The 16,821-nt window shown below is 51.1% G+C and overlaps 1 protein-coding gene across 5 annotated transcripts in view; it reads left to right on the top strand.

Annotated features, from left to right (window-relative positions):
• The window catches only part of CDHR3 (cadherin related family member 3), a 156,147-nt gene that overhangs the window by 73,227 nt on the left and 66,099 nt on the right, over positions 1 to 16,821 (top strand). Inside the window, exon 1 of one of the 5 annotated variants that reach the window (XM_089328465.1) lies at positions 8,009 to 8,169. The exons of the other annotated variants lie outside the window; for them this stretch is intronic. Coding sequence (XP_089184591.1) covers positions 8,034 to 8,169 — 136 coding nt within the window. The 5' untranslated portion in view covers positions 8,009 to 8,033. Of the gene's footprint in view, positions 1 to 8,008; positions 8,170 to 16,821 lie in introns of those variants that run through there. 5 annotated transcript variants of the gene reach the window in all.

Raw genomic sequence — 16,821 nt, 5'->3', positions numbered from 1 at the left:
TCAAGGAAGCTCTCTCTGAAGCAGGATCTGCCAGCTGAAAGGCAGCCAGGCATGGGGACAGCAGGAGGAGGATATTCCAGACAGAGGAAGCAGCATGTGCAAAGGCCCTGGGCCAAGAAGCGCTTGGTGCCCTGGAGGAGGTAGAAGCCCTGGTGGCTGGAGAGAATACAGGTGCAGGGTGAGTTTGTTTGGGAGGGGGTAATTAACAGGAAGTACAGGGAAAATAAAAACATCACAAATAATATTGTAAGCAATAATATGGTAATATTCTTATTAAAATACAGACTATTAGGACTGTCGTAGGAAAAATGATCCACTTTATTTTTTTAAAAAGACTATTTTTATTTATTCATTTGAGAGATAAAGTTACAGTGAGAGAGAGACAGAGAGAAAGGTCTTCCTTACTCCCCAAATGGCCACAATGGCTGGAGCTTCACCCATCCGAAGCCAGGAGCCAGGAGCTTCTTCCGGGTTTCCCCCATGCGGGTGCAGGGGCCCAAGGACTTGGGCCATCCTCCACTGCTTTCCCAGGCCATAGCAGAGCTGGATTGGAAGAGGAGCAGCTGGGACTAGAACCGCCGCCCATATGGGATGCCGGCACTGCAGGTGGAGGATTAACCTACTGCGCCATGGCACCGGCCCCAAAACGATCCACTTTAAGTACTTTAAAAGGGTAGAATGGTAGAGAGGAAACCTATAGGTTAAGAGAATGAACAAGTCACACCCACCAAGGTTGTGGGGTACTTGGGCCCCTCATACGTGGGGTATGGGAGTGCAAAATGGTACTTCTGAGTATGATTGCAATCCCGGAGTGCGGGGCAAGCAGGTCGCTTGAATGGGCGTGCCCCTCCTCCTGCCGCCCCAGTCCTTGCAGCACCCCATTCACCTGGACCCTGACTGGTTTCTGTTAAGGGTTGAATTGTGTCTCCCAAAGGAGATAGGGTGAAGTCCTAACCCCCCGTACCTCTCCTCAGAATATGACTGTATCAGCCTGGATTCCCCAGGGCAACAGAACCCAAAATCAGATGGGAAACTGGGGAAAATATTTATAATGCATATTATAGCCAAAAGACTGCTTTCCTTGATATATTAGGACTTCTGGTAGAATACCCAGTAGGCAAGTGGTAGAAATGCACAGACGATCCACAGAAAGGTTCAGGGCTCTCTCCGACACTGTCAAGTGTCAGTTACAGTACAGGGACTGCAATAATCTCTTGAGGAAGATTTTGCAACATCTATGGAAAAGTTAAATGCACATTGCCTTTGCTTCAGGGGTACCATTTTTAGGAACTTAATCTACAAATATACTTGCACAGGAATGAGATTAACATATGTTCTAGGATATTTCTTTAAAAAAAAGATTTATTTTATTTATTTGAAAGAGAGTTACAGAGAGAGATAAAGACAGAGAGGTCTTCCATCCGCTGGTTCACTCCCCAGATGGCTGCAACAACAGCCGGAGCTGCGCCGATCTAAAGCCAGGAGCCAGGAGCTTCTTCCGGGTCTCTCACGTGCGTGCAGGGGCCCAAGGACTTGGGCCATCTTCTACTGCTTTCCCAGCCCATAGCAGAGAGCTGGATCAGAAGAGGAGCAGCTGGGACAAGAACCGCCGCCCATATGGGGTGCCAGCGCTTCAGGCCAGGGCATTAACCCATTGCGCCACAGCATTGGCCCCTAGGATATTTCTTTGAGCCTTACTGGTAACACAAACACTGGAAATAAAGCAAGCACCCATCAATAGATATAGATATTATCTAGTACAATTCTGTACTATCTACTGTGCTGTTGTGATGCACTGATACATTAGCATCTCCAAGACATATTGAGAGAAAAAAAGCAAAGCAAATCATGGAATATAGGATTCCATTTGTACTAAATCAAAGGCCATGAAGTTGAGTCTATGCTTGTGTGTGCACTGACTCGCTATAAGGGCACACAGAGCCATGACAGAAGACAGTAAGACAGGGAGACTTGGTTTCCTCTGCTTCCTTTTTGGGCCACTTGGAATGTTGTACTGCATGCATGTGTTGATAATGTCTGTTCAAAAAAAATTTTTGTCCCTCCAAATTGAGCCTCCCGGGGACAAGTCAACTGGCGGAACACACGAGCTAAACCATGCCACTTCATACCTGTATGCTGTGTACCCCCTTTGCTTAGCATGGCCCTGATCCTAAATTTCTCCAAGTCATGACTGGAGACTTCCTCTGACAGCTCCGCTCCTGAATTTGATCCAGTTTCCTTGATTCTGTCCCCGTGCTTGTCTCAGACATAGTACTTGGCCCACTGAACCGTAATTGTGGGCTCACCTGTTTGTCTCTGGCCTACACTTGTGCTTCCCGATGGGAGAACCACGTCCTAGTAGTCCTGGTGCCTGGCACACAGCAGGCTTCACCAGGAGCAAGGACCAGGTGTGCACTAAGTGGTGTGGCCAGGGATTTTTTTTTTTAATTTTTTTGACAGGCAGAGTGGACAGTGAGAGAGAGAGACAGAGAGAAAGGTCTTCCTTTGTCGTTGGTTCACCCTCCAATGGCCGCCGCGCTGATCCGATGGCAGGAGCCAGGAGCCAGGTGCTTTTCCTGGTCTCCCATGGGGTGCAGGGCCCAAGCACTTGGGCCATCCTCCACTGCACTCCCTGGCCACAGCAGAGGGCTGGCCTGGAAGAGGGGCAACCGGGACAGAATCCAGCTCCCCGACCGGGACTAGAACCCGGTGTGCCGGCGCCGCTAGGAGGAGGATTAGCCTAGTGAGCCGCGGCGCCGGTGGCCAGGGATTTTTCAGTTTGGTTTTCTGCCATATAACCTTAATGTGCACATCAGGCCCCGGACATAGCAGGAGGCCGATCTTTGCTGAAAGAATCAAGGATTGGCACCCATGGGGAAGGAGGAAGAAATGATTTGCTGGTGTGAAGATGTTTGAAGGAGGTGGCAGAGGGGTTAAGCAGGACGAAGCCTCCAGCTTGCAGTGGGGAAAGTCAACACAAGGCACTTGAGAAGGGGCTGGCTTCTGAGTGAAGTTCAATATTTGCCTACAAGAGTGACAGGTAGAGCGCCCATCTGTCACACTCTGCAATTGCACTCCTGGGTATTGACCCAGGAGAAATGAAAACATATCCACGCAAACACTTGTGCATGAATGCTCATAGCAACATCATTCACAGTCACCAAAACATTGAAGCAACCAAATGTCCATCAACGGACAAATGAAGAAATTAAATGCAATTTATCCATAAAATGGAATACAATTATTCGGCCATAAAAAAGGACCGAATACTGATACGTGCTGCAACACGGATGTACCTTGAAAGATTATGCTAAGTGAAAGAACCCAGTCACCAAAGGCCGTATCTTGCAGGATTCAATTTGCATGAAATGTCGAGACAGAAGGTGGATTAATGGCTGTCAGGGGTTAAGAGAAGGCACTGGAGGAAATGGGGAGTGATTGCTAAGCGGTAAGGGGTTTTTGAAGAGGGCAATGGAAATGTTTAAAATTGACGGTGGTGATGCTCGTACAACATTATGAATATAGTAAAAGCCATTGGATCGTGCACTTTAAATGGGTGCACTGTATGCCATGTGAATTTTATTCCAATAAAGCTATTACTAAGAAATGAGGATCACCTGGTGTTCTCTGGAGGCATGGACTGAGAAGCCAGGCAACCCAGGCCCAGGCTTGCCGGCGTCTAGTTCTGCAGGTTCCAGTTCTTCAGGGTCCTGTCCCCCGGAACTGGGGTGGGGGGTGTGGGCTCTCCCACCCTGGAAGCCAGGACAGTGTCTGCCAGTGGCTGCTGGGGGTCCTGGCCTCCCAGGGACCCTTCCACAGTGCTCAGAGCTGGTCAGGGAAAGAGCTGAATTCGGGAAGTGAGAAGGGTTGTGGGACTTCTCCGTTTGCTTTCCCCACAAGAGCAGTAGGGCGGGGCTGCCACCTGCAATACTGGCATCCCGTGTGGGTGCCGGTTCCTGTCCTGGCTGCTCCTCTTCCAATCCAGCTCCCTGCTATGGCCTGGGAAGGAGGCCAGGGTGTTTGTCCCCTGTTTGTGGGAGACCCAGATGAAGCTCCTGGCTCCTGGCTTTGGCCTGGCCATAGCAGCCTCTTAGGGAGTGAACCAACAGATGGAAGACCTCTCCCTCTGTCTCTCACTCTAACTCTTTCAAATCAATAAAAAAATCTTTGTTTAAAAAAACAAACCTGGCCGAAGGGCTTGTACTGAGTGGGTGTTTGGGATAGAGGTGGGAGGAGAGAATGGCCCAGGACAGGGAGTATAAAGTAAACACAGCAATTGCACAGTTGCAGGGCATTGCTGCGCAAGGCTAAGTGTGAAGCGATTGTGACTGCCAAGAAGTATAAGGGCTGCTGGACCTCACCTGGCTGGAGACAGGCGAGGGGGAGAGCCGTGGAGGGACAATCATCTGAAGCAGCTTCAATGCCAGAACCCTGGCTCATAAAGCAGAAAGACCAGAGGAGGGGCTTGTTTCCATTCCTGCAAGGGTCAGTGTCACTGGGGGCGTGGGCCTGGCTCTGCGGGGGCCCTGGGAGGCAGGGCTGCAGGCATGGTGGGAACTGGGTGTTCTGTCCTTAGGCTTTGGATTTTCAGAAGCCTGTCCTTGCAGCAGTACATGATGGGAACCACAGACAGCAGGGCCACACAGGGATGAAGGGGACAGCCCACCAGCGCCCGTGGAAGGCTGCAGGAGCAGGACCACTGAACCCTCACACCAGGGCTGCTACTCGCACGTCTCGCCTTTTGTCCATCTTGTTTCAAGAACATTCCAGATCATGTAAAAGTTGGTTAGCTACCAGCCATCTGTGTGTCGATGTTGAGCCCTAAGTCAGCAAATGTTGAGAACACAACTCCTTTGTGAGGAGGTTGGACCACGTGCAGGAGCTGCCTCTGAGAAGTCTCTGAGCCACTGCTGGGCCAGACACAATGGGAAGCCGGTGGGAGCCCCAGGAACTGCCCCCTTCATCCCACCCGCCGAAGTCCTGGCTGAACCAGGATGGCTCAGCCAACTGTGCTATTCTGGCCCAGAGGGCTCCTGGGTGCTGGGACCACGTGCTTTTGGAGGGAGATGGGAACGGACCCACATGCAGGAGGAGCAACCAGCTCAGGGCTGCAAGCCGAAGCGAGAGAACAAACCGACATCACAGTCTAAAATACGACCCTCCCGCTCCCTGGAACCCACGAGGGCAGGGGAGCAGAGCCTCAGGCTCTCCTGAGAAAGCAGGGCCACGTGGAACACACTGTGGAGTCGGGGTGAAAATTAAACAGATGTGAGTGCCTTTCATCCGAAGCCTTAATTATTCTGACGTTTGCCATAACTTAATCTGTGCCATCACTTCAGCTTTAATTATGCATAATGAAATGGATTATTTACAGTAACTAATATGACAGGAAAAACGGAGGGGTGCGAATTGGTAACTTGGCAACTGTTGTTTATCGCTCTTCTTAGGCAGCCAATGCGCATCGAGTCCCTGTCTCTCAGCCCTTGCCACCATCCTGCCGGGCTCCTCTTAGGAAACAAGGTTATGATGGGAGCCCAACTCCAGGCCTGTTTCTTCCATCCACGTACTAACCAGGCCTGACCCTGCTTGGCTTCCGTGAGCAGATGAGGTGGGGTGGGTTCAGGGTGTTGTGGCCATAGCCATGGCCTGTTTCTGTCACTCTGCTGTCTCACGTACTGCCTGCAAAAATACTGCATGACAGGTTTGTGCTCCCTGATTTATAGAAGTGAGTGGGCATGGCCTGGTGCTGTGGCACAGTGGGTTAAAGCCCCAGCCTGCAGCACCGGCATCCCATGTGGGCATCGGTTCGAGTCCTGGCTGCTCATCTTCTGATCCAGCTTTCTGTTATGGCCTGGGAAAGTAGTAGAAGATGGCCCAAGTGCTTGGGCCCCTGCACCCACGTGGGAGACCTGGAAGAAGCTCCTGGCTCCTAGCTTCAGATTAGTTCAGCTCTGGCTGTTGTGGTCATTTGGGGAGTGAACCAGCAGAATGGAAGATATCTCTCTCTCTCTCTCTCTCTCTCTCTCTCTCTCTCTGGCTCTACCTCTCTCTGTAACTCTGTCTTTCAAATAAATAAAATAAATAAAGGAGTGGTCATGAGGTTCAGAAAGGTTAAGTAATTTGCCTAAAGGCACGGAGTGAAACTTTGCTTTTTGTCATCTACCTACTTCTGCCAGAAACTTACAGGATAGTATTGTGAATCTTCCCACTCTTCCTTGCTTCATGCAGGGAAAGTCCATTTGTTTCCTAAAGGAAAGGCTGTTAGTTATTTTAAGCAGGAAAGGGAATAGTGAGGACTGTCCTCTTGGGAAAGCAGTGGACAGTGCCCCAGAGGGTGCATTGGAGGCTATGGGGAGAGCCCGGGTCAGAGGCCAGGACCTGAAGTCAGGGTGGTGGTAGCAAACCTAGAGCATGAGGCAGCAGGTACACTAGTCATTCATCATCCCTGACAGTTTAAAGCATCCACGTACACTTGACTTAGATCTCATTTCCTGCCATGGCCCTGCCCCGAAGCTGGCAGAGCTGGCTCCTCCTGCCCGTGGAACGGCTTCCCCTGTCTTTGCCATAGGATGGAAGGATGGAGAGCAGGGAGAAGAAACGGGACCAGGGTCTCTACCCTGCTGATGTTATCACTTGCTGTGGCTCCTCTGGCTCACGCTGACTGGCAGGTGCCAAGTGCTGGCTTGTGTGTGGGGGGCGCAGGTGTGCTGGAGAGAGCCAGAGGCCTCTTCCCACGGCTCACGCCCCCGCCCCGACTCCATGGCCACCACCAGCTAAGGTTGCTGGGCTTCTGCCCCCTGCAGGCAGTTGTGTGAAGAACAGCAGAGCTTATTCCTTCCAGTGTGTCCGCCCCTGTTCTTCCTGCCCACGTGGAGAGGCATCATCCTCCGCCTCCAACATGCTCCCCTACTGTACTTCTCAGTGTGATGTACTTCTCTCTGTGATGATGGGTGGGATCCCAGGACAGGGCCACCACCACAGGGAAGGGGCTGGTCCCAGCTGTTGGCTTCTCTCCTGAGAACAGGCACCAGTTAGTTCTCGAGTCTCGGTCAGGACACCTGTGGCCAAAGCTCTGGGAATGACAGCGAGCCCGGACACAGGGTGCTGGGGACCATTGTGGGTGCACTGTGCTTTTCCCATCATCTCAGGCTCTCAGCTCTCACCTGGCTTTGCTGAATTCTCTTTGGGTGCTCTCTAGTGAGACACATAGTGGCAGAGGACTTTTAAGACCGACTCTGGGGCCTGTGTAAAGTCACCTTTCAGGATGCCTGCAAGCTTTATGGGAGTGTGTTTTGGAGTTCCAGCTACTCTGCTTCTGATCCTTCTCCCTGCTAAGGCACCTGGGGAGCAGCAGATGATGGCTCAGTTCTGGGGCCCCTGGCATCCATGCGGGAGACCTGCATGGAGTTCTCAGTTCTTTGCTTTGGCCTGGCTTAGCCTCAGGGCGTTTGTGAATGAAAAAGTGAATGGAAGGGTTCTCTGTCTCTCTCTCTGCCTTTCAAGTCGATGAAAACCATCTTTTCTTTTTTTTTAAAGATTTATTTATTTGAAAGGCAGAGTTACAGACAGAGAGGGAAAGACAGAGAAGTCTACCATTTTGGTTCACTCCCCAAATGGCTACAACAGCCAGAGCTGGGCTGATCTGAAGCCAGGAGCTTCTTCCAGGTGTCCTACATGGGTGCAGGGGCTGAAGCACTTGGGCCATCTTCCACTGCTTTCCCAGGCCATTGGCAGGGAGTTGGATCAGAAACAGAGCAGCTGGCACTTGAACCTGTGCCCATAAGAGATGCTGGCACCGCAGGCGGATGCTTAACCCACTATGCCACAGCGCCAGCCACTTGTTTTGAATCTAAGAAACAAAAAGATAGACGCTGGGCTGCCTGGAACTTGCTGATTTGTCTTTTGTGTGCCCTGTCATTGCAGAGCAGGTGATCAAAGAACAAACAGTCCTGTGCTGTTTAGAGTCTCCCTTAGTTACCACCGAAGCCTCTGTTTGAGTTCTTGCATGGCAACAAGACCAGGAGGGGAACAGGATGGCATCTGGGCCGACCTTTGAGTGCAAGGCAGGACCCTGGTCCTGGCCGACGTGCTGGGCAGATGCACACAGACAGGAGCCATCCAGCATGCAGCCAGTGGTCATTCTCCTGGCCCTGCTGGGGGCCATATCCGGTAGGAACTCCATTCGGCTTTGGAATCTTGCTTGGTTGACTACATTTGCATGCTACCACTATGTAATAATATTCTAAAAAGAGGAATTTGCCTCTGGGAGGCCTTGTTCCACTGTGGGTTTATCTGCAACGATGAATGAGGTGTAGCAGCTCCCGGGAGCCTTGGAGGAGAGGGATACTTAAGGAGACACCATCCAGGCTGTGTGTAGACGTCACTTTTCCTCTTGTGTTAACTGGGCTCCGAGGACGTCCTTCTGAGATGTAAGGTTGAAGAAATAATTCTCATAGCAGAGCTTGGTGCATTTGTCAAGTCTGTCTGAAGATCCCAGCCCTTCTCTGGATCCGTGTGGGACAACTGGAGCTGAGCAGGTGTCCTGTGTGAACACTGGTGTCTTCGTCTTGAGTGGGGAGGGGGGGACCAGAAGGACTGAAGAGTCAACCAAGTGCTTCTTTTGCTCCTTCTTTCTCCTGCGAAAGCTCCAGGAAGGTTGGATGATCTTTTAATCTCGTCATTTTGGATGATTGAAGTTGAGCTTTTCCAATTAAATTTTATTTTTGAATAGGTAGAATATGCATAATGTATGGAATTCAATCAAGTTCAATTTGCAGATTAGTTCAGAGGTAATTTACATCTCTGATGAGTTGCGTGGCAAAATACTTTGGAGGAGTATCTGGCATGGAGTAAATGCTTAGTAAATGTTAGTGATTGTTATTTACCATGGTGCGTCTTCCTAATTCACGAGTGGGGTTCTAGATACTTGCTGAGTCTTATCTGTTTACCTCGGGAGTATTCTAAGATTTCTTTCAAGTAGATCTTGCACATTTTGATTATTACCATGTATTTTGTTTGTATAGACTTCACTAATCCAAGAGCAGGGTTCAAGTTTTTCTTTTTTGACATTTGCAGATGTGATATTTTCTTCCTTGATGTACAGATGTCTGTCAACAAATCATCGTACTATTCATAGTGGCTTTTCTTTTTTTTTTTTTTTTTAATCTTTTATTTAATGAATATAAATTTCCAAAGTACGACTCATGGGTTACAATGGCTTTCCCCCCCATACCGTCCCTCCCACCCACAACCCTCCCCTTTCCCACTCCCTCTCCCCTTCCATTCACATCAAGATTCATTTTCGATTATCTTAATATACAGAAGATCAGCTTAGTATACCTTAAGTAAGGATTTCAACAGTTTGTTCCCACACAGAAACATAAAGTGAAAAATAATAGATGATTTTTTTTTAAATCATGATGAAATCAGATCAGACCCATAGTGGCTTTTCATTCCATTCTCGTGCTGTTTCCAGTCCTCAAACGCTCATCTCATTGCCAGGCCTGGAGAAACAGGCTCTTGTTAAACAGCCTTCCTCTCTTCCTCCCCGTTAAGCATGATGCTGAGGGCTGGCACGGTGGCTCACTTGGCTAATCCTCCCCCTGTGGCGCTGGAATCCCGTATGGGCGCCGGGTTCTAGTCCCGGTTGCTCCTCTTCCAGTCCAGCTTTCTGCTGTGGCCCTGGAGTGCAGTGGAGGATGGCCCAAGTGCTTGGGCCCTGCACCCCATGGGAGACCAGGAAGAAGCACCTGGCTCCTGGCTTCAGATCGGCGTAGCTCCAGCTGTAGTGGCCATTTGGGGAGTGAACCAATGGAAGAAAGACCTTTCTCTCTCTCTCTCTCTCTCTCTCTCTAATTCTATCTGTCAAAAAAGAAGAAGAAGAAGCATGATGCTGAGCTTTTGGCCTGAGATAGAAATGCCTCAGGTGTTCAGCAGATAGCTTTTAGTCTTATTAGAGTACTCATTTCTCCATCAGATGGATGTTTTACCCTCAAATCCTTTTCCCAGATCAATGGCAAGGACCATTCCATTTTCCTCTTTGATCTGCTGACAGAGTAACTATATGGAGTCCGTCTCGGCTCCCGGGCTCCGCAGAGGGCAGGAGGGACTGCAAGGCAGGTCTTAGCCTAGTCCAGACTCTTACTTGAAGTAACAGTGAGGTTTTCCCAGAAACACGGGCTTTCGGGGCAAAATCCTTTGAGCTAAGAGGGGACATTTATTGCCTCCTGGGGAAGCGTGAGGTTAAGAAGAACCCCGAATTTCATGCTTGAATGCTGTCAGTTGGAACTTTATCATCGATGCCTGAAAGACAGATGACAGAAGTTTGCAAGACGTGTTTGAGATTTCTTATTAAAAAAAAAAAATCACATAAGAAGTACTCCCTCCCTCCAAAGCCGTATGCCTATTTTATGATGTTGTTTGCACAGGTGAAATCCTATTTAAAAATAATTTATAAGGAAGGAGGAGGAAGGGTTGGAAGCAGGGAGGGAAGGAGGGAGGGAGGGGGAGCGAGCGAGCAAGCTGTCACCTGCTGGTTCACTTCCTAAATGCCTGGGGGCTGGGAACTCAATGCAGGTCTCCCCTGTGGGTGGCAGGAAGCTCACTACTTGAACCATCACTGCTGCCTGCCTCCCAGAGTCTGCATTAACAGGCAGCTGGAGCCGAGCACCACATGCAGGCGCTCCTACACGGTATGAGGGCCTCCTAACAGGCCTCTCAACCACTGCGCCGATTGGCCACCCCCAAGTCCCGCCTTTTCTAAGGACCGCCGTGATGCACACTGTTTCTCTCTTCTCTTCTTTTGTTTGTCTGCAAACAAAAAGATCATCATCCTGGCTCTGACATCACACCGGCACCCATCTTTGGGGTCCTGGAAGCCGACCTCACTACAACAAGCTCATGTAGCCTAATACACCTGCAGTTTGCACCTTACTTCCACTTAGTCTACTTCCTCCAAGGCCTACCTCAAGCCCCACTGCCCTGGGGAGCCTTTGCGGGTCACATATGCAGCTCTTAATGTTCTTCCTGCCACACCCTAGAGCACCTCTTCTCTGTGCGTGAACTGCACACGGAGAGCTGAGTGCAGTGCTTGGCACAGACAAAGGATTCACCAAAAAGTAAGATGAGTTGTGACCCTGGCATTCAGTGCTGATGTGTCTTCCTGTCTCCTCCACTCAAATGTCAGCCTCACAATAGCAGGGTTCATATTTCTTTACTCCTCTATTTGAGAGGCACAGCGAGAGCGAGAGCGAGAGCGATTCCTCCCCTCTGCTGGTTCACTCCCTAATTGCCTTCATTGACCGAAGCCAGGCAATCAATCCACCCAACTACTTGAGTTCACCTGTTGCCTGCCAGAGTCTACGTTAGCAGGAAGCTGGAGTCCGACGTTAGAGTCAGGTCAAACCCAGGCACCCCAACGTGGCTTGTGGGCATCCCAGGTAGTGTCTTGACCACAAGGCCAAACGACCACCATTGTCAAGTGCCACATACATAGGAGTACCCAATCAAGGTTTTCTGTTGGTTACCACTCCTTATTGGGTCTGGTTTGTTCCAATATCTACTGAAACCTCCAGAATAGGGAAATGTAGCTTTTCAGCCTGCCTAAAGTTGGCACTTAAATTAGCTCCTGTCCTTTCTGCCTCCGCTTCAGATGAGGGGAGTAAACACTCCTCTTTGTGACCCTGTAGTGTCTTGCTCAAACAGCTTACAAAGGAGGCTCCCATGAGAACAGAAACTAAAGCTCTGACCTGCCGTGGTGGAAAAAGAGTTGACAGCACACAGTCTTCTGGCTCCATCAGCACTTGCCGATCCTGTGTAACTCTGGGAAGATGCAAGACCCAGCTAAGGACCCTTGGTACGTCCAGTTCCACTGCCCTGGGAGTGCAAAGCTGCCAGGGAACTCCGCGGAAGTGCCAAGAGCCAGGGTGTTTAATGAGAGGTTTCCTTGGTCGCTGGGAAAGCTACGTGAACACCAGAAGGCAGCAAACCTGGGTCTGCCCATGAGCTCCAGGTGAGAGGCTTTCATAGGTCTCTCTCTCCAACATGGTCCCTAGCCCATCGGTGGGGCCCAAGATTCAGTGTCTCCCCTCCTTGGAAACTAGGGTGTGATTGCGTACGAACGCTCTCATCACTTGAAAAGACAGGAAGATGCAGTCCATTTCCAGAAAGTATAACTGTTGGCCAATTAGCCCTACACGTGGGGTCCCAAGAAGGTCGCCAAAGCTTTCTGCGCGATCGGGTCACAGTTTCCTGCATGGAGCTGACCTCCAAGCAGCAAAAGGCAGATGTTTCTGTCGGCTTACCCTTCCTCTTTTTTATTATTTTTTTTTATTTTTTATTTTTTTGACAGGCAGAGTGGACAGTGAGAGAGAGAGAGAGAGAGAGAGAGAGAGAAAAGTCTTCCTTTGCCGTTGGTTCACCCTCCAATGGCCGCTGCAGCCAGCGTGCTGCAGCGGCGTACCGCGCTGATCTGATGGCAGGAGCCAGGTACTTATCCTGGCCTTCCATGGGGTGCAGGGCCCAAGGACTTGGGCCATCCTCCACTGCACTCCCTGGCCACAGCAGAGAGCTAGCCTTTACCCTTCCTCTTACTTGCCTAGGTAATCCGCTAGCTTCCTCCCAACCCCAACCCCGGCCATCAGTCACTGCAATGTGCTGGAATACACTGCTCTTGACCTCTGTGGGGCTGGAAGAGGTTTGCAGCAAACCAGCCGTTCTCAGGCCAGCACCAGGGGGGTGCACCCAGACTGGCTCATCTTTGCCTTGTGGGTTACAACCCAGCCTCACATACTTAGTCATCCGGAGGGTCACCTTCTTGCCTCCTGTGGCCAGCTGAGGCTCCTTCTATGGTCTTGCCTGGCATCTGTCAGCTCTTCCTCCCTGCAAAAGCAGTGGGTGAGCACCCCATTCAGGAAGGTCTAACATCACAGAGGTGGAAGAAACAGGAAGATTTTGCATATGTGGAAGCAACACCATCTATGGTGCATTTTCTTCTTATGGTACTTGTGGGGTGAACATGAGTTCTGGGCGGCCACTCTTAGCCTGGGTTGCTTTGCCCCACGCTGTTCCTGCCCCACGCTGATGAAGGCGTGGAGCATGCTCATTAATAGTGTTGCTTTGCGGCCGGCGCCGCGGCTCACTAGGCTAATCCTCCGCCTTGCGGCACCGGCACCCCGGGTTCTAGTCCCGGTCGGGGCGCCAGATTCTGTCCCGGTTGCCCCTCTTCTAGGCCAGCTCTCTGCTGTGGCCAGGGAGTGCAGTGGAGGATGGCCCAAGTGCTTGGGCCCTGCACCCCATGGGAGACCAGGATAAGCACCTGGCTCCTGCCTTTGGATCGGCGCGATGCGCCTGCCGCGGCGGCCATTGGAGGGTGAACCAACAGCAAAGGAAGACCTTTCTCTCTGTCTCTCTCTCTCACTGTCCACTCTGCCTGTCTAAAAATTAAAAATAAAAAATAGTGTTGCTTTGCAGCCACAGCTGCTAGGAGTTTCTGAATGGTTGTACCAGCTGGTAAGCATTGTTTGTTGATAGTGGTAAGATTTGACGATTGGCACCTGGTCTGGGTGAGGGGCTCTCAGAGGCTCTGTTTTCAATCGAGGCTGATTACATAACAAGGATGTACCTGAGTAAGGTAGAGAAAACCAGCAGAGATGCCATCGTTCGGAGGTATTTGTTCTGGAGTGAATCTGCCGCCTGGAGTTCATGTGTTGGAAACTTAGTGCTCATTGCAACAGTGTTGGAGGGGGAGCTTCAGCAGGTGATCGGATCATGAGAACTCTGCCCTCCCCAGTGGATTCATGCCATCATGGCAGGCATGGATTCATTACTGCAACAGCGGGTTTGCCGTAAACTTGAGTTCAGCTCTTTCTCTGTCTCTATCATCTCTTCCCACATGGTGACTTCAGTCTTTTTTTTTAAAAAAAGATTTATTTATTTATAAGTCAGAGTTACACATACAGAGAAGGAAAGGCAGAGAGAGAGAGGGAGAGAGAAAGGTTCCATCTGCTGGTTCACTCCCCAATTGGCTGCAATGGCCAGAGCTGTGCCGATCTGAAGCCAGGAGCCAGGAGCTTCTTTCAGGCCTCCCACGCAGGTGCAGGGGCCCAAGCACTTGGGCCATCTTCTACTGCTTTCCCAGGCCACAGCAGAGAGCTGGATGGGAAGTGGAGCATCTGGGACACGAACTGGCACCCACACGGGATGCCAGCACTGCAGGCAGCGGCTGCTTTACCCACTATACCACAGTGCCAGCTCCATGACTTCAGTCTTGTAATGCCTTCAGCATGAAGGTCTTCACCAGGTGTGGGCCCTTAATGTAGGACTTTGCAACCCCCACAACCACAAGCCACATAAACTTCTTTGTTTATGAAGTGACCCCGTCTGTGACACTCTGTCACAGCAACCCCAAGTGGACTTCGACAGTATCTGTGCCTTTGTCAGTGCTTCCTGATACAAGAAAGCACACCCTGAGGTGGCCCTGAGAGAAAAGGGGACAATGGGAACCTGCACCTGCCGCCACCCCATCTCTCGCTGTGGGGCCGCCGTCAGCTGTGATGTGTGTCCTTACTTCAGCATTGTTGCCACCCTCCTTGCTTTCTCTGCAGTAAAGCTGGAGATTTGTCAGGACTGCCACTGAGTCTTGTGAGTCTCGGTTAATAGACCCCTGTTTAGCAGCCATTCTGAGTGGTTGAGCGGAGCCAGGCAGCCCTGGAGACAGAGTTGAAGGGAATCCCCCCGCAAGTTCCGGGGCCAGTCCATGGTCACACGATCAAGCAGTGATTCCGCCTGCCCTGCTCTTTTCCCACCCCTGATGTGTGTCAGCTCTGCTTTTGACTAAGTGCTGCAGAGAATGAAGCAGGGCTGAGCGGGTGCTGGTTGCAGTCCGTGAGGGCAGCTGCATCCCTGGTGGGGAAGATGGGGGTACCCCACCCCCTTTATCCTAGATCCACGACGCCGCTCGTGGTGTTGGGAGCCCAGGGTGGCCTGCTTCCTCCCCTGTAACTGACGCTGTGGAGGCTCCCAGGAGAAGGCCCCGGAAGTCCCTTTCTGGAAAGGGAATGATCCAAGGAGAGCAAGTGTTCACACCACGCCTCCAGATCTCAGCCACCAGTGAGAGGTTCCGCTGGGCTGGGTGGCTGGGTGACTGAGAAGGCATCTTCTGCATGCTTTTTCAAAGTGTACGCTTCAAGCAGCTCTAATTTGATTCCTAATTAAGATGAATGTGTAAGTCAAGTTCTATTAAAGGCTCCTTCTTGCTCTCCAGCATTCAGGCCACCCAACAAAGCCTGGAAGAGCAGCCTAGGAGGAGAGCACTCGGTGTCTCAGGGAGAGCTGGCCCTGGCCTCTCACTCACCCTCTGCCACTCAGCAGCTCAGGCCTTTGGAGCACATCACTCATGGATGTGCCACAGATGGGTTAAATGTTTGGGGACATTGTAGTATTATATAATTTTTAAAAAAATTTATTTCTTTGAGAGGCAGAGACAGAGAGAGGAAGAGACAGAGAGAGAGGTCTTCTATCTGCTGGTTTACTCCCCAAATGGCAGCAATGGCCAGAGCTGGGCCAATCAGAAGCCAGGAGCCAGGAGCTTCTTCTGGGTCTCCCACGCAGGTACAGGGGCCCAAGGACTTGGGCCATCTTCTACTGCTTTTGCAGGCCATAGCAGGGAGCTGGATTGGAAGTGGAAGAGCTGGGACTCGAACTGGCACCTATATGGGATGCTGGTGCTGCAGATAATGGCTTAGCCCACTATGCCACAGCGCTGGCCCCACTATTATTTTTAATGGCGAGGAAGCTGAACGGACATCTCAGATGGCTACATTTCTTATCAGTATCCCCAGCATATCTGCCTTAAAAAGTTTTGAGGATTCAATGGCATGGCCCTGACATAGGTGGCCTTGCCCTGGGAGGCGAGGCCACCAGGAGAAGAGTACAGGAATTCCAGGAAGGCCACATCCTGGGTGGTCTAGCCTCAGCCCTACATGGAACAGGCAGCTCCCTACAAAATGGCACAAGAGCACTGGATAATTGCCACGTCTTCCAAATTCTCTCTCGTGCTGCCATTCAACATTTGACGGTTCAGGGGGACCATGAAAAGCTGTATAAACATACAGGGGCCACATGGAGCTGTCCTTGGAAAGCAGGTCCTTTCATGGAATTGGTGTCTCAGATCCAGGTCCTGTCAAAGTTAGGATCAATGCAATAAAATCAGTGGGTAGGTTCCCAGCAAAGCGAGACCGGAGCTGTCAACAGGCAGCATTTGGGGAACACAGCTTCTCTCTGGACTCCCCAGTTCCACAGGAGATGCATGGGGGTTGGTGGCCACGGTTACCTTCCCACACAGGGGGAAGCTGTTGGGGGGCTTGGCCTACCTCGAGCTCGTATTCCAGCACAAGACAGCCTCTTCCTGGGCACCTCATGCAGACACAGCACCTTGGTTGAAAGTCCAACTTCTCACCAGCCCCCAGAGCCATCTCGCTGTAGCGTCCCTGGTAAAGGAATAACTACAACGCACCACAGGTGCTCAGCGATGTGGCAGGGACAAACTGCAGTAGGCATGTGCGGACTGCCACGCTGTGAACCAAGACCACCCTGGCCACTTCCTTTGCAGGTCCTCCAGGGGTTGTGTGAAGTGGCGGTGGCAATGCCTACCTCACAGGGTTGCATCGGGAGAGGATGGGACCAGGTCGTGCAGCAGCCTGGGAGGTGGGTGCAGGAACATGCAACTGGTTACTTGCTTCTGTCTGTTCATTTGGGCTGGGCCTTATCTTCCCTCAAGCTGCTTCAGAGGAAAATGTGCCAAGCTATATCTCTACACCTCAC

The sequence above is a fragment of the Oryctolagus cuniculus genome, chromosome 3, assembly GCF_051225735.1.
Source record: "Oryctolagus cuniculus isolate XC-2025 breed Fujian yellow rabbit chromosome 3, ASM5122573v1, whole genome shotgun sequence".
Lineage (NCBI taxonomy): Eukaryota > Metazoa > Chordata > Mammalia > Lagomorpha > Leporidae > Oryctolagus > Oryctolagus cuniculus.
The sequence above is the reverse complement of the archived record's forward strand: the minus strand, read 5'-3'. Positions and strand labels throughout refer to the sequence as shown.